Raw genomic sequence first — 26,437 nt, 5'->3', positions numbered from 1 at the left:
CAGACGGAAGCCACTGCTCAGTAAAATGCAAATGACAGCCACTTGGAGTTTGCCAAAAGGCACCTAAAGGACTCTCAGACCATGAGAAACAAGATTCTCTGGTCTGATGAAACCAAGATTGAACTCCTTGGCCTGAATGTGAAGCATCACATCTGGAGGAAACCTGGCACCATCCCTACGGTGAAGCATGGTGGTGGCAGCATCATCCTGTGGGGATGTTTTTCAGTGGTAATAACTGGGAGACTAGTCAGGATTGAGATGAATGGCAAAAAGTACAGAAAAGTATAGAGAGATCCTTGATGTAAACCTGCTCCAGAGTGCTCAGGACCTCAGACTGGGACAAAGGTTTGTTTTCCAACAGGACAACGACCCTAAGCACACAGCCAAGCCAACATAGGAGTGGCTTCGGGACAAGTCTCTGATTGACCTTGAGTGGCCCAGCCAGAGCCCGGACTTGAGCCCGATCGAACGTCTCTGGAGAAACCTGAAAATAGCTGTGCAGCGTCGCTACCCATCCAACCTGACAGAGCTGGAGAGGATCTGCAGAGAAGAATGGGAGAAACTGCCCAAATACAGGTGTGCCAGGCTTGTAGCGTCATACCCAAGAAGACTTGAGGCAGTAATCTCTGCCAAAGTTGCTTCAACAAAGTACTGAGGCAATTTCTCGAATGGAATAGCCTTCATTTCTCAGATCAAGAATAGACTAACGAGTTTCAGAAGAAAGTTATTTGTTTCTGGCCATTTTGAGCCTGTAATCGAACCCACAAATGCTGATGCTTCAGAAACTCGCCTAGTCTAAAGAAGGCCAGTTTTATTGCTTCTTTTATCAGGACAACAGTTTTCAGCTGTGCTAACATAATTGCAAAAGAGTTTTCTAATGATCAATTAGCCTTTTAAAGTGATACATTTGGATTAGCTAACACAAAGTGCCATTGGAACACAGGAGTGATGGTTGCTGATAATGGGCCTCTGTACGCCTAGGTAGATATTCCATAAAAAATCTGCCGTTTCCAGCTACAATAGTCATTTACAACATTAACAATGTCTACACTGTATTTCTGATCATTTGATGTTATTTTAATTGACAAAATCTGCTTCTCCTTCAAAAACAAGGACATTTCTAAATGAACCCAAACTTTTGAACGGTAGAGTGTATATTTGCTCAAATGTCTAAAAAACGGTTTTTACTTTGTCATTATGGGGTTTTGTATGTAGATTGATGAGGGAAAAAACATTTTAATCTATTTTAGAATAAGGCTGTAACGTAACAAAATATCAAGGGGTCTAAATACTTTCCTAATGCACGGTAGCAGACACTTACAGTCATACATTCTTTCATGTATGGGTGGTCGCGGGAATCAAACCGTCTATCCTGGAATTGCAAGCGCCATGCTCTACCAACTGAGCTACAGAGGACCACGACATTACCATATAACACTACCACGGGCGGGTTTGTCAAGGTTGTCAAGGAGACCAAGTGACACGGTAGTGAAACAGAGTGATATTGAGTTGACTATCCAGGCTAATAGACGGGGGAGTTGCTGGAGGTTTGGTAGGATCGCTGGGTCACAGGGTATGACGTTCCAGGTGTGTGTCAGGAATAGCTTTAGAAATGGAACATGAGCCAGTAAAATCTGCTCGTTAGAGAACGTTGCACACACACACACACACACACACACACACACACACACACACACACACACACACACACACACACACACACACACACACAAACGTACCTACGCACGTACATGTACTACTGTGTGAGTGTTGCACGCGCACACATAAACACACACACAATACATACTTCCTGCACACACACACCGCTCACAGGTCCTGTCTTGTGCAAGACATCAGTTGTCATACCAACCACAGTTAGTCATTCACTGATTGCCATGGTGACAGCAGAGGGGTAAGGAGTAGCCATTGTGTCCTTTCACAGTGAAAAGCCTTTTCAGCCACGGCTGTAGGAAACACCTGCACATGGACAGACAACACACACAAAGACACACAGACACAATGATTTGTCACACAAAGAGTAGGAGAGTGTTGAATGTCTCTAACTCTCATTTTGTCAGGGTATTTGAAAAGCATACTTGTATGGCAGCAAGAGCAAAGCAAACACGTTTCACCTGCTTCATTTTCTGTCGGTGCAAAAAAATAAATAAATGACGCACCTGTCCACACCAGGTGTGCTCTACCTCCATCCCTACCTCTTCTCCTCCCAGTCTCCCAGTCTCTCCCGTCCTCTCCTCCCAGTCTCCCAGTCTCTCCCGTCCTCTCCTCCCAGTCTCTCCCTTCCTCTCCTCTCCCCTCCTCTCCTCCCAGTCTCTCCCGTCCTCTCCTCCCAGTCTCTCCCTTCCTCTCCTCTCCCCTCCTCTCCTCCCAGTCTCTCCCTTCCTCTCCTCTCCCCTCCTCTCCTCCCAGTCTCTCCCTCCTCTCCTCCCAGTCTCTCCCGTCCTCTCCTCCCAGTCTCTCCCTTCCTCTCCTCTCCCCTCCTCTCCTCCCAGTCTCTCCCTTCCTCTCCTCCCAGTCTCTCCCCTCTTCTCCCCTCCTCTCCTCCCAGTCTCTCCCCTCCTCTCCCGTCCTCTCCTCCCAGTCTCTCCCCTCCTCTCCTCCCAGTCTCTCCCCCCCTCTCCTCCCAGTCTCTCCCTTCCTCTCCCTTCCTCTCCTCCCAGTCTCTCCCCTCCTCTCCCCTCCTCTCCTCCCAGTCTCTCCCCTCCTCTCCCCTCCTCTCCTCCCAGTCTCTCCCCTCTTCTCATCCCAGTCTCTCCCCTCCTCTCCTCCCAGTCTCTCCCGTCCTCTCCTCCCAGTCTCTCCCTTCCTCTCCTCTCCTCTCCCCTCCTCTCTTCCCAGTCTCTCCCTTCCTCTCCTCCCAGTCTCTCCCCTCTTGTCCCCTCCTCTCCTCCCAGTCTCTCCCCTCCTCTCCCGTCCTCTCCTCCCAGTCTCTCCCCTCCTCTCCTCCCAGTCTCTCCCCCCTCTCCTCCCAGTCTCTCCCTTCCTCTCCCCTTCCTCTCCTCCGTCTCTCCCTTCCTCTCCCTTCCTCTCCTCCCAGTCTCTCCCCTCCTCTCCCCTCCTCTCCTCCCAGTCTCTCCCTTCCTCTCCCTTCCTCTCCTCCCAGTCTCTCCCCTCCTCTCCCCTCCTCTACTCCCAGTCTCTCCTCTCCTCTCCCCTCCTCTCCTCCCAGTCTCTCCCCTCCTCTCATCCCAGTCTCTCCCCTCCTCTCCTCCCAGTCTCTCGCCTCCTCTCCCCTCCCCTCCTCTCCCCTCCTCTACTCCCAGTTTCTCCCCTCCTCTACTCCCAGTCTTCCCCCTCCTCTCCTCCCAGTCTCTCCCCTTCTCTCCCCTCCTCTCCTCCCAGTTTCTCCCCTCCTCTCCTCCCAGTCTCTCTCCTCTTCTCCCCTTTTCTCCTCCCAGTCTCTCGCCTCCTCTCCCCTCCCCTCCTCTCCCCTCCTCTACTCCCAGTTTCTCCCCTCCTCTCCTCCCAGTCTCTCGCCTCCTCTCCTCCCAGTCTCTCACCTCCTTTCCCCTCCTCTCCCCTCCTCTCCTCCCAGTCTCTTCCCTCCTCTCCCCTCCCCTCCTCTCCCCTCCTCCCCTTCTCCCCTCCCAGCCAATCAGCTGTAGCCTACCCATTATGCTGTGCCATCTGTCTCAGGTGTTGTGTGTTTCAGAGCATAACTGTCAAGCTACACTAAACTCTGCATATGCTGGCAGTGTGTGTGTGCATGCTTACGTGCTTATGTATTTGTGTGTGTATGCATTCTTGTTTGCGTGCGTGCGTGTCTCTTTGTGTGTGTTGTGACTGCTGAGTGATGTTACATTCTCTAAAATAAAGCCAGTTTAATGACAACTGTGAGACCTTGATAAACTGTCACTCTGTCAGTCTCTCTGGACACACAACAGGACTGTGACAGAGGAGATTTCACACAGATGACTGGTCCTTGTGATTCATAGTAGCCATGATAGCTAGAGCGCCATGCATGTCCCAGTGATGTTTTTATCTCCCATGATCCCTTTATCGGCCAGTGAGGGACTGCAAACCCTGCTGTTTGTGTGTTAGCGTGTGTGTGTGTGTGTGTGTGTGTGTGTGTGTGTGTGTGTGTGTGTGTGTGTGTGTGTGTGTGTGTGTGTGTGTGTGTGTGTGTGTGTGTGTGTGTGTGTGTAATCGAGCGGTGGGATGGAGAGTTCTGGAATCCATATCATCATCCATATTGCCTCCTGTTGCCTGGATACTATTCACCAGCTGCCTTGTCCAAAGGGTTATTTTAAGCCTGTAAGAAAAATTGGTGTTTGTTCGGTTATAGTGCGTGTGTGTGCTTGCATGCGTGCGTGTGTGTGTGCGTTTGTGTGTGTGTGTGTATGTGTGTGCCTGTGTGGCTGTGTGTCTACAGGCCATTGTAGATGGCACTTTGTTCCCTATCACAAGGCTAAATAGAGGTATGCATTACATTTACATTACATTTAAGTCATTTAGCAGACGCTCTTATCCAGAGCGACTTACAAATTGGTGCATTCACCTTATGATATCCAGTGGAACAACCACTTTACAATAGTGCATCTAAATCTTTTAAGGGGGGGGGTTAGAAGGATTACTTTATCCTATCCTAGGTATTCCTTAAAGAGGTGGGGTTTCAGGTGTCTCCGGAAGGTGGTGATTGACTCCGCTGTCATGGCGTCGTGAGGGAGCTTGTTCCACCATTGGGGTGCCAGAGCAGCGAACAGTTTTGACTGGGCTGAGCGGGAACTGTGCTTCCTCAGAGGTAGGGGGGCCAGCAGGCCAGAGGTGGATGAACGCAGTGCCCTTGTTTGGGTGTAGGGCCTGATCAGAGCCTGAAGGTATGGAGGTGCCGTTCCCTTCACAGCAATTAGGCAAGCACCATGGTCTTGTAGCGGATGCGAGCTTCAACTGGAAGCCAGTGGAGAGAGCGGAGGAGCGGGGTGACGTGAGAGAACTTGGGAAGGTTGAACACCAGACGGGCTGCGGCGTTCTGGATGAGTTGTAGGGGTTTAATGGCACAGGCAGGGAGCCCAGCCAACAGCGAGTTGCAGTAATCCAGACGGGAGATGACAAGTGCCTGGATTAGGACCTGCGCCGCTTCCTGTGTGAGGCAGGGTCGTACTCTGCGAATGTTGTAGAGCATGAACCTACAGGATCGGGTCACCGCCTTGATGTTAGTGGAGAACGACAGGGTGTTGTCCAGGATCACGCCAAGGTTCTTAGCACTCTGGGAGGAGGACACAAGGGAGTTGTCAACCGTGATGGCGAGATCATGGAACAGGCAGTCCTTCCCCGGGAGGAAGAGCAGCTCCGTCTTGCCGAGGTTCAGCTTGAGGTGGTGATCCGTCATCCACACTGATATGTCTGACAGACATGCAGAGATGCGCCATCGCCGCCTGGTTATTAGAAGGGGGAAAGGAGAAGATTAATTGTGTGTCATCTGCATAGCAATGATAGGAGAGACCATGTGAGGATATGACAGAGCCAAGTGACTTGGTGTATAGCGAGAATAGGAGAGGGCCTAGAACAGAGCCCTGGGGGACACCAGTGGTGAGAGCGCATGGTGCGGAGACAGATTCTCGCCACGCCACCTGGTAGGAGCGACCTGTCAGGTAGGACGCAATCCAAGCGTGGGCCGCGCCGGAGATGCCCAACTCGGAGAGGGTGGAGAGGAGGATCTGATGGTTCACAGTATCAAAGGCAGCAGATAGGTCTAGAAGGATGAGAGCAGAGGAGAGAGAGTTAGCTTTAGCAGTGCGGAGAGCCTCCGTGACACAGAGAAGAGCAGTCTCAGTTGAATGCCCAGTCTTGAAACCTGACTGATTAGGATCAAGAAGGTCATTCTGAGAGAGATAGCAGGAGAGCTGGCCAAGGACGGCACGTTCAAGAGTTTTGGAGAGAAAAGAAAGAATGTATGCAGACAAGCACCTTTGTCAGTGTAGATTATAGCAGTCTGTGTTTAGTCCCCAGGGGGGCTCTCTCTTTGGTAGACTGGTCTGAGAGTCACCATCCATTGCTATTCAGGCCTGAATGTGGATTAAAGTTGAATGCCTCGGGGAGAGATTAAGGTACCCATACATTTATGCCAGGTGTGTGTGTGTGTGTGTGTGTGTGTGTGTGTGTGTGTGTGTGTGTGTGTGTGTGTGTGTGTGTGTGTGTGTGTGTGTGTGTGTGTGTGTGTGTGTGTGTGTGTGTGTGTGTGTGTGTGTGTGTGTGTGTGTGTGTGTGTGTGTGTGTGTGTGTGTGTGTGAATGCGTGCGTACGTTTGTGTGTGAATGCTTGCATGTGTCGTTGTGTTCATGCAGGTATTTATTGTTGCACACATTTCAGCACCTTGACACAAAAAGCATATTTGTTTATTTTGAGCACATCCTTCTTCATATTACCATCTTCCATCACAGCCCAAAAGCTTTATGGTTGAATACATTTACAACTTCTCTTTATAAATATTACTTTTTTAAGCGCTTTAACTGGAAAGTCTGTCTCCAATTGCACCTTATTTCCAAATTGCACTCTATTTCCTAAAGTAGTGCACAATAAAGGGAATAGGGTGCCATTTGGTATGCACCAGAGTGAACGTAAATATAAATCTCTGTGAGTGTTGCCATTTTCTTGCAGTCGCAGGGATTTGAAAACTATTTTCTCCCCAGATATCATCTGTGTAGATGTGTTACTGAGCAACAGCCGTTAACTTCTAAAGTGTGTCTCTTTTTATTTTCAGAAGCCTGGAAACGGTGAAAATAAATGTTTACGTCCATTAACACCCTCATAAACAATATTCACAAAATGGCCCTTTTTAGTGAATAAAAATAAATACAATTATCTGTCTCTCTCTCCTCCCATGTGTCGGTGCCTCCATGTGTTAGTCCAATTAGCTCTTATGAGGGCCAGATTCCATTATTTGTTCTTATGAGGGCCAGATTCCATTATTAGTTCTTATGAGGGCCAGATTCCTTTATTAGTTCTTATGAGGGCCAGATTCCATTATTAGTTCTTATGAGGGCCAGATTCCATTATTAGTTCTTTTGAAGGCCAGATTCCATTATTAGTTCTTTTGAGGGCCAGATTCCATTATTAGTTCTTATGAGGGCCAGATTCCATTATTAGTTCTTATGAGGGCCAGATTCCATTATTAGTTCTTTTGAGTGCCAGATTCCATTATTAGTTCTTATGAGGGCCAGATTCCGTTATTAGTTCTTATGAGGGCCAGATTCCATTATTAGTTCTTATGAGGCCCAGATTCCATTATTAGTTCTTTTGAGGGCCAGATTCCATTATTAGTTATTTTGAGGGCCAGATTCCATTATTAGTTCTTTTGAGGGCCAGATTCCATTATTAGTTGTTATGAGGGCCAGATTCCATTATTAGTTCTTTTGAAGGTCAGATTCCATTATTAGTTCTTTTGAGGGCCAGATTCCATTATTAGTTGTTATGAGGGCCAGATTCCATTATTAGTTCTTATGAGGGCCAGATTCCATTATTCGTTCTTATCAGGGCCAGATTCCATTATTAGTTTTTTTGAGGGCCAGATTCCATTATTAGTTCTTTTGAGGGCCAGATTCCATTATTCGTTCTTATGAAGGCCAGATTCCATTATTAGTTCTTTTGAGGGCCAGATTCCATTATTAGTTGTTATGAGGGCCAGATTCCATTATTAGTTCTTATGAGGGCCAGATTCCATTATTCGTTCTTATGACGGCCAGATTCCATTATTAGTTTTTTTTTAGGGCCAGATTCCATTATTAGTTCTTTTGAGGGCCATATTCCGTTATTAGTTCTTATGAGGGTTATTTTCATGGTGTGCAGACTCAACCTCTTGTTCTATTTCAGGGAGTAAGGGGCAAACAGGTTTTATTTTGACTACAATAATTGTGTATGTTCTTGTGGAAAAGGGGTGCAGACTGTGGAGACTGTGAGATTGAGCTGACCATGGTCCTGGAATCACACCACGACAACAGAAGGTTGAGAAGAAAAAAGACAGAAAGGGAAAGAGTGTTTTCTGTCTGGGGAGTTGACCATGGTCCTGAAACTAGACCTTGAAATAGAGGAGTTGACCAGGGTCCTGTAGTTTCAGGACAATGGTCAACACCTCTGTTTCAGAGTGGTTAGTTTCAGACCTTGGTCAACTCCTATATTTTAAGGTCTAGTTTCAGGACCATGGTCAACTCCTCTGTTTCAGAGACCATGGTCTGAAACTAACCACTCTGAAACAGAGGTGTTCACCATTGTCCTGAAACAAACCACTCTGAAACAGAGGAGTTGACCGTGGTCCTGAAAGCAGAAGCTCCGTCTATGGAGTTCTCTGCTGTCCATAGCAGTCAATGGTTTAATGTGACTGACTGCTGGGATTGAAACCAAGTATTCTGAACTCCACTGGACTGTATTTGCCCACTGAACTAAAGCTATGTCCGATTTCTCAAATGATTTATGTGATTTGACACGTTGTATTTATCAGGTGTCACCAACCCCTTTAATCACTTCACAACCTCTCCTCTAAACCGTCCAACGGAGCCAGGCATCCATCACCTTTCACCATAATTCTGACTAGTTAGACACACACCAACAACCCTGCTGCAAATATGGCATGTGAAATATGTAAAAAGGGTCATATGCCATTTTTGATTATTCTCTCTAGTGCAGTTGTGACTGGCTGTGTGGAATACAGCTTCATGTATTAGCTTAGCTTATAATGTAATTGTTATAATTCAGTATTTGGTTTAGTAATGGCCACCGCTCTCCAGCTTGTAAAAGCTTTGTTTACCTTCTGGAATAACTGTCTGTCCCCTCCCAGGAGGATTCTGATTGGTCTAATATGATACTGTGTGTGTGTGTGTGTGTGCCTCCCACACTATAAATCTGCAGCCATGATCGATGTGTTCCCTAATGGCCTCTTATTCCCTGTCCCTGTTCTGAGCCGCGCGCCCATTGGTTCCCTGGCCTGTTCCCCCATGATACTTTAGTGCATTAGCAGCCTATGGGGACAGCTTAATGGAGTGGCCTGGATGTAATTGGTGCCTCTGAGGGACTGTCTGTGTGTGTGCACGGCCAGCCTTAGCCTTTTGCGGGCCCTTAGCAAGATTTGGTTAGGGGTCCCCCCACCTCCGTCAAAACATTTTAGTGGTCCTGCAATTCTACACAATGGAGCATATAGAAAATCTAGCAGTTTTATAACACATTTCATGCAATTCTACACATTTTGCCATGGGGAAGAGAAAAAATAACAGTTTTACAGCTCACTCAATTAGCCCATTTCAGCTAACATTTTTTAGGTTGGAAGTTTGTCTAGCCAGCTTTCTAAACTCGTAGTAATCATGACCGAGTCCTGACCGGCAACGCAGGACACATGCTCAGAAGCCCTAACCTCCATGGGTCACCCATTGTCAATCAGATATCTGCAATTCTACACATTTTGTCAAGGGGTGATTTTCTTTTGCCATTTTAAAGATCATTTTCTGCAATTCTACACATTTTGCATGACTTATGCCATGTTAATAAGATATCTGATTGACAATGGGTGACCCATGGAGGTTAGGGCTTCTGAGCATGTGTCCTGCGTTGCCGGTCAGGACTCGGTCATGATTACTACGAGTTTAGAAAGCTGGCTAGACAAACTTCCAACCTAAAAAATGTTAGCTGAAATGGGCTAATTGAGTGAGTCTCAGTGACTGACATAACAAGAGAAAAACTGCTGATGCACAACCAAAATTCGAAATTGTACCTTCTGTATTCTACGATTTTAACTCTAAATAGTAAGTTGAGTTGAGTTCCAAAAAAAATACATATATAAAGAAAATGGTCGGGGGCCCCCTTGCGGCCACTTATGTCGCTTATGCCTGTGGCCGCCCTGGTGTGTGTGTGTGGTGTGCATGGGCGTGTGTGTGTGTGTGTGTGTGTGTGTGTGTGTGTGTGTGTGTGTGTGTGTGTGTGTGTGTGTGTGTGTGTGTGTGTGTGTGTGTGTGTGTGTGTGGAGTGATTATTCAGAGTAACACCAAGTGCTGTAACAACATATCTGTACATGACATCCCAGTTGTCATAATGAACTGTCCCTCTGGGGCCGGTAATCATATATTACATTGCTGTGCTGTTAGAGAAAGTCTTATGATGGATAGGTCTATGTTAGCATGAGAGCTTTCTTATTGATGGATAGGTCTTATTGGGCAAGATGCTTCTTGGACTTAGTGGTCAAGATGCTTCTTGGGCTTAGTGGGCAAAATGCTTCTTGGACTTAGTGGTCAAGATGCTTCTTGGACTTAGTGGGCAAGATGCTTCTTGGGCTTAGTGGGCAGGATGCTTCTTGGGCTTAGTGGGCAAGATGCTTCTTGGGCTTAGTGGGCAAGATGCTTCTTGGGCTTAGTGGGCAAAATGCTTCTTGGGCTTATTGGACAAGATGCTTCTTCGGCTTATTGGGCAAGATGCTTCATGGGCTTAGTGGGAAAGGTACTTCTTGGGCTTTTGGACAAGATGCTTGGTTTCTAAGATATGTCAGTCATACAGTGTAAATTATGACATACGATGCATCCAACATGGCACCCTATTCACCATATACTGCACCGGGGCACCAGGGAAGAGTATGTCTTTTGGAACACAGCCATAGTTCACCTCTAACCCATAACCTTTGCCCCTGACCTGTAGGCCTGTCGGTGCTGCAGAAGGTCCTGGACACGGCTGCTGAGAGGAGCTGGCTGGTGACGTCTGTCAACGTGGAGACCATGACGGAGGCCTCGTTCCTCAAGGTGTTCCAAGACCTGGACAAGAGGAAGGAGGGACAGATCATCATCGACTGTGAGACCGAAAGACTCACCTCCATCCTAAAAAAGGTAACAAGATAGAGAGACTCACCTCAACCCTCAAAACGGTAATGAGACTGTGACATTGCAGGAGTCATCTGCATCGCTAGTAGTGGGCCAGCAATGGCAAAAATGGTAAGCAGTTGTCCATGATTCAGCTACCATACATAAGCCAGAACTTTGCCATACCTGGTTTGGCCAGAACTGTGCCACATAAAAATGCCGGTCAGATGAAAAAGTAGGCCTGATTTGGGTCATTGTACTTTTGCTTTCTGTGAATTAATTGAATCCAGACATTTGAGAAAGCATCGCTCTGTTGCACGTGAGACATAATTAACATGAATTCTCAGTGAAATAAACACCACATAGCTAGCAAAAGATGGGACAGAGAAAGACAGAGAGTAATAAAAAGAGAGAGAAGAGAAGGTAAGAGAGACAGGTTGACGTTTATTGTCATGAATCTTGCCGTGGAGGCAGAACTGAGCGATTTCCGCTAGATAGTCCAGCTGCAAAGTCAAAATAGGCTATATGTGACCTTGGTTGAGGAACAATGGGAAAGTAATTCTGCTTTGAAAGTTGATAAACTTGTAACTCCACTTTTGAGAAAATGGTCCATGAATGTTTTGGTACACCTACTGGAGAGCACTTCTTTGTCTACACCCATTCAGCATCGTTCACACCCTCTTAAGCCTTAGCCCACCCATCTCTTTAAGGATTCACATCTGAGGCCATGTGCTAAAAAGAGTGAGTAAGGTAGTATAGTAAACAACCAAAGATTTCAAGACAAAGTGTTTGAAAGTAGTAGGAACAACTCCAGGTAAAAATACATTGATGTAGTCCTTGGCCTATAGTGCATTTGTAAAGTATTCAGACCCCTTTACTTTTTCCATATTTTGTTACGTTACAGTCTTATTCTAAAATTGATTACGTTGTATTTTTTCCTCACCAATCTACACACAATACCCCATAATGACAAAGCAAACAGAAATATCACATTTAAGTATTCAGACCCTTTACTCGGTACTTTGGTGAAGCACCTTTGGCAGTGATTGTAGCCTCAAGTCTTCTTGGGTATGACACTTCAAGCCTGGCACACCTGTATTTGGGGAGTTTCTCCCATTCTTCTCTGCAGATCCTCTCAAGTTCTGTCAGGTTGGATGGGGAGATTTGCTGCACAGCCATTTTCAGGTCTCTCCAGAGATGTTCGATCGGGTTCAAGTCCGGGCTCTGGCTGGGCCACTCAAAGACATTCAGAGACTTGTCCTGAAGCCACTCCTGCGTTTTCTTGTGTGTGTGCTTAGGGTCGTTGTTATGTTGGAAGGTGAACCTTCGCCTCCCTCTGAGGTCCTGAGCACTCTGGAGCAGATTTTCATCAAGGATCTCTCTCTACTTTGCTCCGTTCATCTTTTCCTCAATTCTGACTAGTCTCCCAGTCCCTGCCGCATAAAAACAACCCCACAGCATGATTCTGCCGGCACCATGCTTCACCGTAAGGAGGGTGCCAGGTTTCCTCGAGACGTGACTCTTGGCATTCAGGCCATAGAGTTCAATAATGGTTTCATTAGACTAGAGAATTTGGTTTCTCATGGTCTGAGAGTCTTTAAGTGCCTTTTGGCAAGCGGGCTGTCATGTGCCTTTAACTGTGTCTTCCATCTGGCCACTCTATCATAATGGCCTGATTGGTGGAGTGCTGCAGAGATGGTTGTCCTTCTGGAAGGTGCTCCCATCTCCACACAGGAACTTTCAAGCTTAGTCAGAGTGACCATTGGGTTCTTAGTCAGCTCCCTGACCAAGGCCCTTCTCCCCCGATTGCTCAACTTCTTCCATTTAAGAATGATGGAGGCCACTGTGTTCTTGGAGACCTTCAATACTGCAGACATTTTTTGGTACCCTTCCCCATATCTGTGGCTCGGCACAATCCTGCCTCGGAGCTCCATAGACAATTCCTTCGACCTCATGGCTTGGTTTTTTCTCTGACATGCAATGTCAACTCTGGGACCTTATATGGACAGGTGTGTGCCTTTCCAAATCATGTCCAATCAATTGAATTTACCACAGGTGGACTCCAATCCAGTTGTAGAAACATCTCAAGGATGGACAATGGAAACAGATACACCTGAGCTGAATTTCCAGTCTGATAGCCAAGGGTCTGAGTAACTTATGTAAATAAGGTATTTCTGTTTTTTATTTGTGATAAACTAGCAAAAATGTCTAAAAACCTGTTTTCACTTAATGTCATTGTCACATCCTGACCAGTAAAGGGGTTATTTGTTATTGTAGTTTGGTCAGGACGTGGCAGGGGGTGTTTGTTTTATGTGTTTCTGTTTTTTTGGGTTAATGTTCTATGTTAGTCTATTTCTATGTTAGTTCTAGTTTTTCTATTTCTATGTTTACTTTATTGGGTTGACCTTCAATTGGAGGCAGCTGTTCCTCGTTGCCTCTAATTGAATGTCCTATTTAGTAGGGGTGTTTTTTCATGGGTTTTTGTGGGTAGTTGTTCCGTGTTTAGCGTTTTGCCTGACAGGACTGTCTTCGTCGTCATTGTTTGTTATTTTGTTTTGTGTTCACGTTCCTTCAATAAAAGAAGATGAGTTCACACATTCCCGCGCGCCTTGGTCCCATCTTTACAACGAGCGTGACAGTCATTATGGGCTATTGTGTGTAGATTGATAAAAATAATAATATTTAATCAATTTTAGAATAAGGCTGTAACATAACAAAATGTGTAAAAAGTCAAGGGGTTAGGGTTAGGGTTAGGGTTAGGGTTACTTTCCTAACGCACTCTATATCCTAGTCTGACTTTGGTGCAGGTCACGTTGTTCTTCACATTACCGTCTCTGGTAAACACACACTATATCAAATAAAATCTAAGTTTATTTGTCACATGAACAGGAAACAGAAGGTGTAATTGGTACAGTGAAATGGTTACTTCCATATTTGGATAGTAGCAATATCAAAAATAGAAAGTGTCCAGATAAAAATATGATATAAATATTTAATAATTATTAGATGACGCTTTCCCAGACACACTTGTCTAAATTGATGGGTCATGTGAAAGAAATGCTATAACCCCCAGCCACATCTAGCTAAGTGGATGGGTCACTACTGTCTAGACATGTCCATGAAATACAATAGATGTCCGTAATCACCCTCAGACACACCTGGCTAACTTGATGGGTCATGTAGTCATCTGGTGAAGTGGAGTGTTTTGTTTAGATGTAGCTATCTAGCTAAACAATTAACCATAATCCCTACCCATAGCTACAGTACAAACGGATTGTCATAGCTAGCCACCATGCATGAAATGCTGTAGTATGAATCTGCAGGTAGCTAAAGCTAACCAACTAGGTTCAATGTTGCTAGCTATGTAATGCAAATGGCTTCCTGAGATACGTATAATGCAAATACACAGATCACACACTTAAGGTTAGCTGATGAGCCAGCAAGCTAACGTTCGCTAGCTAGCTAGCCATACCATTTAACCTGCAAAAAAAGCTACTTTGACAACATTTGAAATGTATAATATCTGAAAATTACCCGTATACATGGATGAAGTGTTCACGGCAGTGTGTCTTTCCGTTTGGTTTGTAGCGAGCTACAGCTTGTTTGGCCTGTTGTGTCAAGTCACTCTGGTTCACACTGATTGTATGCAAAAAGTAGTCCATCACAACATTTTCCCACTGATCTTCATCGATAGCGCCTGCTAAATTCAGGGCAGCAATGTTGTTGAGAGCTGTAGCAACGCTTTTGCAGTTCTGCATGGCTAACGATATATCTTTAACCTCTATGGGCTAGGCGGGACGTAATCGTCCCACCTACGTAACAGCCAGTGTAATCCAGTGGCGCGATTTTCAAATACCTTAAAAATCCTATTACTTCAATTTCTCAAACATATGACTATTTTACAGCTATTTAAAGACAAGACTCTCGTTAATCTAACCACACTGTCCGATTTCAAAAAGGCTTTACAACGAAAGCAAAACATTAGATTATGTCAGCAGAGTACCCAGCCAGAAATAATCAGACACCCATTTTTCAAGCTAGCATATAATGTCACAAAAACCCAGAAGACAGCTAAATGCAGCACTAACCTTTGATGATCTTCATCAGATGACAACCCTAGGACATTATGTTATACAATACATGCATGTTTTGTTCAATCAAGTTCATATTTATATCAAAAAACAGCTTTTTACATTAGCATGTGACGTTCAGAACTAGCTTCCGGGGAATTTACTAACAATTTACTAAATTACTCACGATAAACGTTCACAAAAAGCATAACAATTATTTTAAGAATTATAGATACAGAACTCCTCCATGCACTCGATATGTCCGATTTTAAAATAGCTTTTTGGTGAAAGCACATTTTGCAATATTCTAAGTACATAGCCCAGCCATCACGGGCTAGCTATTTAGACACCCGGCAAGTTTAGCCTTCATCAAAATCAGATTTACTATTAAAAAAGTTTGATTACCTTTTGTTGTCTTCGTCAGAATGCACTCCCAGGACTGCTACTTCAATAACAAATGTTGGTTTGGTCCAAAATAATCCATCGTTATATCCGAATAGCGGCGTTTTGTTCGTGCGTCCCAGACACTATCCGAAATGGTAAATCAGGGTCGCGCGCATGGCGCAATTTGTGACAAAAAAATTCTAAATATTCCATTACCGTACTTCGAAGCATGTCAACCGCTGTTTAAAATCAATTTTTATGCAATTTATCTCGTAAAAAAGCGATAATATTCCGACCGGGAATCTCCTTTTCGGCAAACAGAGGAAAAAACACAAAGACGGGGGCGGCCACTGCACGCGCCTAAGCCCACAGTCCCTTGATCGGCCACTTGACAAAGGCGATAATGTGTTTCAGCCTGGGGCTGAAATGACGACATTCAGGTTTTTCCCGGGCTCTGAGAGCCTATTGGAGCCGTGGGAAGTGTCACGTTACCGCAGAGATCCTTTGTAATTGAATGAGATGTCAAAGAAAGACAATAAATGGTCAGACAGGCCACTTCCTGTAAAGGAATCTCTCAGGTTTTGACCTGCCATTTGAGTTCTGTTATACTCACAGACACTATTCAAACAGTTTTAGAAACTTTGGAGTGTTTTCTATCCAAAGCCAATAATTATATGCATATTCTAGTTACTGGGCAGGAGTAGTAACCAGATTAAATCGGGTACATTTTTTTATCCAGCCGTGTCAATACTGCCCCCTATCCCCAACAGGTTAAAAAAAAACTGTAGTAGAAAGGATTATCTATACATACTGAGCAGATCACGTTAAAAACAGAAGCGTGCTATGTGGCAGACCAATCTGAACTCATCTCTCGGCATATTCAACCCATCCGTTATCTCAGCCTATCATGGCTAGCAGGAAGGGTCCTGTCTTTTTCCGTGGCTAAACCTACTGGGCTCGTAATTTAACAATTTTATCCATATTTACAAATGACATACAAGTTTGTTATTAAGGCATTAAGGCACATGTGGTTAGGGTTAGTTAGGATTTCAGAGTTTATGACTTTCTGGCTGTGCCAGATAATGTAGAGCTGCCTCCAGGGCAAGATTAATGACAATAAAGGCCAAACTGTGGATAAGAGGATCCTCCCAGGCAGCGGTCGTCCAGTGTAGTGTATTAGTCTCAGTGTATTAGAGACAGGAGATATAGATACTGTTAGGTTGACATTTGGAGCTGTAGAGAAACACTTACTCACCACGCTACTGATGCCTGGGAAGGGTGTATCCTGGCATAGCAATTAATGACACACACACGCACGCACGCACGCACGCACGCACGCACACACACACACACACACACACACACACACAGACACACAGACACACAGAAACACGCACCCCTCCCCCACACGTATGTGTCCTTCCCCCTCCCACACACAAATAAAAACAGAAAGAGCCCGAGACCTCTCTCCCCTCTCTCTCCTCCAACGCTTGGCTCTAGCTGTGTGAAGACAGTGTCCCCTCTCTCTCCTCCAACGCTTGGCTCTAGCTGTGTGAAGACAGTGTCCCCTCTCTCTCCTCCAACGCTTGGCTCTAGCTGTGTGAAGACAGTGTCCCCTCTCTCTCCTCCAACGCTTGGCTCTAGCTGTGTGAAGACAGTGTCCCCTCTCTCTCCTCCAACGCTTGGCTCTAGCTGTGTGAAGACAGTGTCCCCTCTCTCTCCTCCAACGCTTGGCTCTAGCTGTGTGAAGACAGTGTCCCCTCTCTCTCCTCCAACGCTTGGCTCTAGCTGTGTGAAGACAGTGTCCCCTCTCTCTCCTCCAACGCTTGGCTCTAGCTGTGTGAAGACAGTGTCCCCTCTCTCTCCTCCAACGCTTGGCTCTAGCTGTGTGAAGACAGTGTCCCCTCTCTCTCCTCCAACGCTTGGCTCTAGCTGTGTGAAGACAGTGTCCCCTCTCTCTCCTCCAACGCTTGGCTCTAGCTGTGTGAAGACAGTGTCCCCTCTCTCTCCTCCAACGCTTGGCTCTAGCTGTGTGAAGACAGTGTCCCCTCTCTCTCCTCCAACGCTTGGCTCTAGCTGTGTGAAGACAGTGTCCCCTCTCTCTCCTCCAACGCTTGGCTCTAGCTGTGTGAAGACAGTGTCTGGTGTGTGTGAGTGTTATTGATGACCTGGTGTCCACAGTTAAGGTAGCATCACTTCTCACCAGTTTACAGCAGCGGAGCCACAGCGGTTCTCAGCTCAGACAGACTCCATCCATCACAGAGGTCTGCTCCCTGCTCTCTGCCTCTATAGCAGCCTGTGTTTTACACACACACACACAGACACACACACACACACACTGCCCCGCCATACACAGACTCAAATTTTCACCAGATAATGTCAGAGGATATATGAATGAGGACATGTTTATTTTTACTCTTGGAATGCTGATGTAGTCCCTTTAAATATGGAACATCAATAGCCACAACATAATCTTTGATTCATAAAGGTTTAAGTCAAGCAAGTGACTACACATACAATAGAATGGACCTTCATTTTCTAACAGGACAAGCTGCGCGAGGGCCATAGGGTCAAAAGTGCTGAATTATAGGGAAAAGCATTTGGGACGCACATAAGGACTACAGAGGTTTGAGTGTTTATTGTGAAATCAGTTGGGGCCTCATGGAAACTACGCTAGCACACTGTCCATGTGTCTTCCCCAGTGTGACTGTGTCTTGGCCATCATCTTCCCCCAGTGTCTTGGTATCAGCGTCTCTCCTCTCCTGTGTTTTCCTTGCTGGAGGCTGTGCTGTAGGACATGCCTTGTGCTAGGGTCACCCTTAATAACTAATGAAACTGTCTGCCATGCCCTCCAGCCTGCTCCCACCGCACACACACACACACACACACAAACACACACACACACACACGCACACATGCACACATGCACACACACACGCACACACGCACACACACACACACGCACACGCACACGCACACGCACACACACACACACGCACACGCACACACGCAGTGGGGATATGAACGTGTGGGAGACTCTCAGAGGAAGCAAATATGTTGGGAATGTGTGAGGTCATGTAAAGTCCATGATGAGTTACAGAACTCCCACTCGATCTGTCAGTTACAGAACCCCCACTCAGTCAGTTACAGAACCCCCAATCTATCTGTCAGTTACAGATCCCCCACTCTGTCAGTTACAGAACCCCCAATCTCTCTGTCAGTTACAGAACTCACACTCGATCTGTCAGTTACAGAACCCCCAATCTCTCTATCAGTTACAGATCGCCCACTCTGTCTATCAGTTACAGATCCCCACTCTGTCTATCAGTTACAGATCCCCTACTCTGTCTATCAGTTACAGATCCCCCACTCTGTCTATCAGTTACAGATCCCCCACTCTGTCTGTCAGTTACAGAATCCCCACTCTGTCTGTCAGTTACAGATCCCCCACTCTGTCTATCAGTTACAGATCCCCCACTCTGTCTATCAGTTACAGATCCCCCACTCTGTCTATCAGTTACAGATCCCCCACTCTGTCTATCAGTTACAGATCCCCCACTCTGTCTATCAGTTACAGATCCCCCACTCTGTCTGTCAGTTACAGAACCCCCACTTTGTCTATCAGTTACAGATCCCCCACTCTGTCTGTCAGTTACAGAATCCCCACACTCTCTGTCAGTTACAGATCCCCCACTCTGTCTATCAGTTACAGATCCCCCACTCTGTCTGTCAGTTACAGAATCCCCACACTCTCTGTCAGTTACAGAATCCCCACTCTATCTGTCTATAGCCTCAGATGTATAGACTGAGCTGTACATTAATATTACCCCCACTCTGTCTGCCTATCTTCCCCACTCCCTCTTCTCCCCTCCACACTCCCTCTCCTCTCCTCCCACTCCCTCTCCTCCTGTCTCCTCCTGTCTCCTCCTGTCTCCTCCCTCTTCTCTCCTACCTGCTCCCTCTCCTCCACACTCCCTCTTCTCTCCTCCCCACTCCCTCTCCTCCTGTCTCCTCCCTACTCCCTACTCCCTCTTCTCTCCTACCTGCTCCCTCTCCTCTCCTCCCCACGCCCACTCCCTCTCCGCTACTCCCCTCTCCCTCTCCGCTCGTCCTCTCCTCTCCTCTCCTCCCCTCTCCTCCTCTCCTCCCCTTGCATCCCCTCTCCTCCTCTCCTCCCCTCTCCTCCCTTCTCCTCTCCTCCCCTCTCCTCCACACTCCCTCTTCTCTCCTCCCCTCTCCTCCACACTCCCTCTTCTCTCCTCCCCACTCCCTCTCCTCCTGTCTCCTCCTGTCTCCTCCCTACTCCCTCTTCTCTCCTACCTGCTCCCTCTCCTCCCCACTCCCTCTCCTCTCCTCCCCACTCCCTCTCCGCTACTCCCCTCTCCCTCTCCGCTCGTCCTCTCCTCTCCTCCCCTTCTCTACTCCCCTTTCCTCCTCTCCTCCCCTCGCATCCCCTCTCCTCCTCTCCTCCCCTCTCCTCCCTTCTCCTCTCCTCCCCTCTCCTCCTCTCCTCTCCTGTTCAGTGTAGTGTCATAAATGACAGTGTTATGACAGAGTGTGTAGGGTTGTGTTTGTCATAAATGACAGTGTTATGACAGAGTGTGTAGGGTTGTGTTTGTCATAAATGACAGTGTTATGACAGAGTGTGTAGGGTTGTGTTTGTCATAAATGACAGTGTTATGACAGAGTGTGTAGGGTTGTGTTTGTCATAAATGACAGTGTTATGACAGAGTGTGTAGGGTTGTTTGTCATAAATGACAGTGTTATGACAGAGTGTGTAGGGTTGTGTTTGTCATAAATGACACATAAACCTCATTAGGCAGCCTCCCCCTACTCCCCCACGGGGGACGGTGTGTGTGCATGCGTGCATGGGTGGGTACATCTGTGTGTGTGTGCATGCTTGCACGCATTTCTGTACATTGAATCCTCAGTGGTTGAGTGCACAATGCTTTAATGTGAGCTAATGTACAACCGTCATATAGTTAGTGCCATGTTTTTAATCAGTGTCTTTCTCATCTGTGGTAAATTGTAATGACTATTTAATAGGGATGTGTATCTTTCCCTTTCAAGACGATTCAATACGTATCTAGATAGATGGGCTTCCAGTATAGAAACGTTTTAGTTAGAAAACAATTCGGTGAGGTTCGGTTTGATTAAAGAACAAAACGATGCGGTTCGATACGATTCGATGCACTAACATTTGTTGCATAAACACATTCATTTTCCATTCTAAAATAAAATATTGTGCTGATGGAGCTCATGAGCTGGGCCTCTCTCAGCTGAATCTGTCTGAGCTGGGCCTCTGAGCTGGATCTGTCTGAGCTGGGCCTCTCTGAGCTGGGCCTCTCTGAGCTGGGCCTCTCTGAGCTGGATCTGTCTAAGCTGGGCCTCTCTGAGCTGGGCCTCTCTGAGCTGGGCCTCTCTGAGCTGGGCCTCTCTGAGCTGGATCTGTCTGAGCTGGGCCTCTGAGCTGGGCCTCTGAGCTGGGTCTCTCTGAGCTGGATCTGTCTGAGCTGGATCTGTCTGAGCTGGGCCTCTGAGCTGGGCCTCTGAGCTGGGCCTCTGAGCTGGGCCTCTCTGAGCTGGGCCTCTCTGAGCTGGGCCTCTCTGAGCTGGGCTTCTCTGAGCTGGGCCTCTCTGAGGTGGCTCTGTCTGAGCTGGGGCTCTCTGAGCTGGGCCTCTGAGCTGGGCCTCTGAGCTGGGCCTCTCTGAGCTGGGCCTGTCTGAGCTGGGCCTCTCTGAGCTGGGCTTCTCTGAGCTGGGCCTCTCTGAGGTGGCTCTGTCTGAGCTGGGCCTCTCTGAGCTGGATCTGTCTGAACTGGGCCTCTCTGAGCTAGATCTGTCTGAGCTGGGCCTCTCCGAGCTGGGCCTCTCTGAGCTGGGCCTCTCCGAGCTGGGCCTCTCTGAGCTGGGTCTCTCTGAGCTGGATCTGTCTGAGCTGGGCCTCTCTGAGCTGGGTCTCTCTGAGCTGGGTCTCTCTGAGCTGGGCTCTGTCTGAGCTGGGCCTCTCTGAGCGCGGGCCTCTCTGGCCTGGCTCTGTCTGAGCTGGGCCTCTCTGACCTGGATCTGTTTGAGCTGGATCTGTCCGAGCTGGGCCTCTCTGAGCTGGATCTGACTGAGCTGACTTCTGTGTGTGTAAATGATTTATGTCTATGGTGTATGCATTGTGTGTGCGTGAATTATGTATGTCTATGGTGTATACTAGTATGTGTGCACCTGATCTGAGCCATTTTGGAGATTAGACATCTACCACCCCACTACCACTATCAGATTAGAGTCATAAGGAAGACTAGACATCTACCAGACCACTACCACTATCAGATTAGAGTCATAAGGAAGACTAGACATCTACCACCCCACTACCACTATCAGATTAGAGTCATAAGGAAGACTAGACATCTACCAGACCACTACCACTATCAGATTAGAGTCATAAGGAAGACTAGACATCTACCAGACCACTACCACTATCAGATTAGAGTCATAAGGAAGACTAGACATCTACCACCCCACTACCACTATCAGATTAGAGTCATAAGGGAGACTAGACATCTACCACCCCACTACCACTATCAGATTAGAGTCATAAGGGAGACTAGACATCTACCAGACCACTACCACTATCAGATTAGAGTCATAAGGAAGACTAGACATCTACCAGACCACTACCACTATCAGATTAGAGTCATAAGGAAGACTAGACATCTACCAGACCACTACCACTATCAGATTAGAGTCATAAGGAAGACTAGACATCTACCAGACCACTACCACTATCAGATTAGAGTCATAAGGGAGACTAGACATCTACCAGACCACTACCACTATCAGATTAGAGTCATAAGGGAGACTAGACATCTACCAGACCACTACCACTATCAGATTAGAGTCATAAGGAAGACTAGACATCTACCAGACCACTACCACTATCAGATTAGAGTCATAAGGAAGACTAGACATCTACCACCCCACTACCACTATCAGATTAGAGTCATAAGGAAGACTAGACATCTACCAGACCACTACCACTATCAGATTAGAGTCATAAGGAAGACTAGACATCTACCAGACCACTACCACTATCAGATTAGAGTCATAAGGAAGACTAGACATCTACCAGACCACTACCACTATCAGATTAGAGTCATAAGGAAGACTAGACATCTACCACCCCACTACCACTATCAGATTAGAGTCATAAAGGAGACTAGACATCTACCAGACCACTACCACTATCAGATTAGAGTCATAAGGAAGACTAGACATCTACCACCCCACTACCACTATCAGATTAGAGTCATAAGGAAGACTAGACATCTACCAGACCACTACCACTATCAGATTAGAGTCATAAGGAAGACTAGACATCTACCAGACCACTACCACTATCAGATTAGAGTCATAAGGGAGACTAGACATCTACCACCCCACTACCACTATCAGATTAGAGTCATAAGGAAGACTAGACATCTACCACCCCACTACCACTATCAGATTAGAGTCATAAGGGAGACTAGACATCTACCAGACCACTACCACTATCAGATTAGAGTCATAAGGAAGACTAGACATCTACCACCCCACTACCACTATCAGATTAGAGTCATAAGGGAGACTAGACATCTACCAGACCACTACCACTATCAGATTAGAGTCATAAGGAAGACTAGACATCTACCACCCCACTACCACTATCAGATTAGAGTCATAAGGGAGACTAGACATCTACCAGACCACTACCACTATCAGATTAGAGTCATAAGGGAGACTAGACATCTACCACCCCACTACCACTATCAGATTAGAGTCATAAGGAAGACTAGACATCTACCACCCCACTACCACTATCAGATTAGAGTCATAAGGGAGACTAGACATCTACCACCCCACTACCACTATCACTACCACTACCCCCCCCCCCCCCCACCCGCACTTTGGTTCTGAAATCACCATCATCCAATAATGAACTTGTCATCTTTGCAGATTAAGTGTTTGAGCTAGTACTATATCATTATCTATTGTTTACAAATTAGATATGACATAGCTAATGAATATATTGCACAACGTTGAATTTCACCCCCATTTTAAAATCAAGTGGTTTTGACCGTTTGTAATTTTTTTGTGAGCTTCTTTTCTCCTCATCTTTGCCCATGCAGCGCGCTTCACAAACATGATTCGCCATTATGAAATTATCAACTTTACCCTGTATATCTAAAAAGGACCATATACACTGATTGTTTTGCCCCAGCCCCAGCTAACACACCTGTCTCCAATAATCAACTAATCTTTAGATTGGAATGCAATTAGTTTAATCAGCAGTGTTAGCTAGGGATAAAGAGTGACAGCCCTCCGGCCCGCCGAGGACTTGAGTTTCCATACCTGGTTTAAAGTACGACAGCACTCCGGCGGCCCCTGAGGACTGGAGTTTCCCATACCTGGTTTAAAGTATGACAGCACTCCGGCCCCCAAGGACTGGAGTTTCCCATACCTGGTTTAAAGTATGACAGCACTCCGGCCCCCGAGGACTGGAGTTTCCCATACCTGGTTTAAAGTACGCTAGCACTCCGGCCCCTGAGGACTAAGTTGCCCATTCCTGGTTTAAAGCAAAACTACCATAACTAGTTAGTTAGTTAACATGACCTTTATGAATTATGTTTTGTTCTAGAAGATAATATCAGTTAGTTAACATGACCTTTGTGAATTATGAAGCCTTTATGTGATTTATGTGCTTGTTTTGATTACATAAATTATTCAAAATTCACAAAAAGAGACATTAGTTGATGAAGATTATCTCACAGAACAAAATGTACAAAATCTCCTAATCCTATGTTTACCACAGACCTTATTTACGGCGTTTATCCAAAAACCCAACAAAAACAACATTTCCCCATAGGCTTTGTCCAACAAACCATGGCGGAGTTAATGCCTACAAAAAGACGCCATTACTACTGCTCTGTATAGCCAGATGAAAGATTACTTTTATTCCAGAAAAACACAATTTTCAACAGCACATACAGTTGAAGTCGGAAGTTTACAATCACTTAGGTTGGAGTCTTTAAAACAAATTTTTCAACCATTCCACAAATTTCTTGTTAACAAACTATAGTTTTGGCAAGTCGGTTAGGACATCTACTTTGTGCATGACACAAGGAATCTTTCCAACAATTGTTTACAGACAGATTATTTCACTTATAATTCACTGTATCACAATTCCAGTGGGTCAGAAGTTCACATACACTAAGTTGACTGTGCCTTTAAAAAGCTTGGAAAATTCCAGAAAATGATGTCATGGCTTTAGAAGCCTCTGATAGGCTAATTAACATCATTTGAGTCAATTGGAGGTGTACCTGTGGATATATTTCAAGGCCTACCTTCAAACTCAGTGCCTCTTTGCTTATCATCATGGGAAAATCAAAAGAAATCAGCCAAGACCTCAGAAAAAAGTCTGGTTCATCCTTGGGAGTAATTTCCAAACGCCTAAAGGTACCACGTTCATCTGTACAAACAATAGTACGCACAGTAAAACGAGTCCTAACCTGAAAGGCCGCTCAGCAAGGAAGAAGCCAATGCCCCAAAACCACCATAAAAAAGCCAGACTAGGGTTTGTTACTGCACATGGGGACAAAGATCGTACTTTTTGGAGAAATGTCCTCTGGTCTGATGAAACAAAAATAGAACTGTTTGGCCATAATGGCCATTGTTATGTTTGGAGGAAAAATGGGGAGGCTTGCAAGCCGAAGAACACCATCCCAACCGTGAAGCCCGGGGTTGGCAGCATCATGTTGTGGGGGTGCTTTGCTGCAGGAGGGACTGGTGCACTTCACAAAATAGATGATATCACGAGGAAGGAAAATGATGTGGATATATTGAAGTAACATCTCAAGACATCAGTCAGGAAGTTAAAGCTTGGTCGCAAATGGGTCTTCCAAATGGACAATGACCCCAAGCATACTTCCAAAAAAAAATTATTTCACCTTTTTCTAACCAGGTAGGCCAGTTGAGAAAAGGTTTTCATTTACCACTGCGACCTGGCAAGATAAAGCAAAGCAGTGCGACAGGAACAACAACACAGAGTTACACATGTCAAGGTGTTGGAGTGGCATCACAAAGCCCTGGCCTCAATCATATAGAACATTTGTGGGCAGAACTGAAAAAGCGTGTGCGAGCAAGGAGGCCTACAAACATGACTCAGTTACACCAGCTCTGTCAGGAGGAATGGGCCAAAATTCACCCAACTTATTGTGGGAAGCTTGTGGAAGGCTACCTGAAACGTTTGACCAAAGTTGAGCAATTTAAAGGCAATGCTACCAAATACTAATTGAGTGTATGTAAACTTCTGTCCCACTGGGAGTGTGATGAAAGGAATAAAGGCTTAAATAAATCATTCTCTCTACTATTATTCTGACATTTCACATTCTTAATATAAAGTGGTGATCCTAACTGACCTAAGATAGGGAATTTTTACTAGGATTAAATTGGAATTGTGAAAAACTGAGTTTAAATGTATTTGGCTAAGGTGTATGTAAACTTCAGACTTCAACCGTAGATAACAATGACCTAGCAAATTACATAGGTTGTCACTCAACTAGTAAAGCCTAATTTCATCCAAGCCATTTTAACATTTGAATGCTGAAGGTGCTGTTCAGATGTACCAGATCAGGAACAGGCTGTCTACCTCAGATTGGTCAGCATGCGAAGCTGGGCAAAGTGCACAGTTTGACTAGACTACTGATGTTCCCTGGGGTTGTTCGGCATGCAAAATGACTTGTAGATCAATGACTGTCAACACAGTTACATGCTTAGTTTGACGTTGAAGGAGAGGACGTATCAGTTGTCACAAAATATGAGTCTTTTTGGAAGTTACAAAGAAAGTAATATGAGCAACAACAAAAAATGTGAAATTTGATTCAGAAGGTTTGAATGGATTTTCTGACCGATGCATGTTACATTTGGTGTGATGAAGTCATGTTTGAAAGGATTTTGTGATGTATATTTGTATGCATGGGATGAGACTACAGGAATGATTATGCTGAATATTCATATTTTAGAGTCACTGCTGTTACAATGTCTTACCCTAGTTGGTGTCTCTTCTGCCCTGGCCAAGGTCACTTCATGGGAACAGTGTACTGAACACACACAAGCCCCTCCCCAGTCATGGCCATCCTAAAGATTTTTCTCTGTGTGTTCCAGATCGTT

At 45.9% G+C, this 26,437-nt stretch overlaps 1 protein-coding gene across 6 annotated transcripts in view; it reads left to right on the top strand.

Annotated features, from left to right (window-relative positions):
• The window catches only part of LOC106604348 (glutamate receptor 1), a 160,668-nt gene that overhangs the window by 35,433 nt on the left and 98,798 nt on the right, over positions 1-26,437 (top strand). For all 6 annotated transcript variants that reach the window (XR_006769832.1, XM_045717945.1, XM_045717947.1 and 3 more), the window contains exons 4-5: positions 10,630-10,814; positions 26,432-26,437. The exon at positions 26,432-26,437 is cut by the window's right edge and continues 48 nt beyond it. Coding sequence is in view for 5 of the 6 variants with exons in the window: in XM_045717945.1 (XP_045573901.1) it covers positions 10,630-10,814; positions 26,432-26,437 (191 nt within the window). In the remaining variant the exon portion in view is untranslated. The remainder of the gene's footprint in view (positions 1-10,629; positions 10,815-26,431) is intronic.

This window comes from Salmo salar, chromosome ssa05 (genome assembly GCF_905237065.1).
Source record: "Salmo salar chromosome ssa05, Ssal_v3.1, whole genome shotgun sequence".
Lineage (NCBI taxonomy): Eukaryota > Metazoa > Chordata > Actinopteri > Salmoniformes > Salmonidae > Salmo > Salmo salar.
The sequence above is the reverse complement of the archived record's forward strand: the minus strand, read 5'-3'. Positions and strand labels throughout refer to the sequence as shown.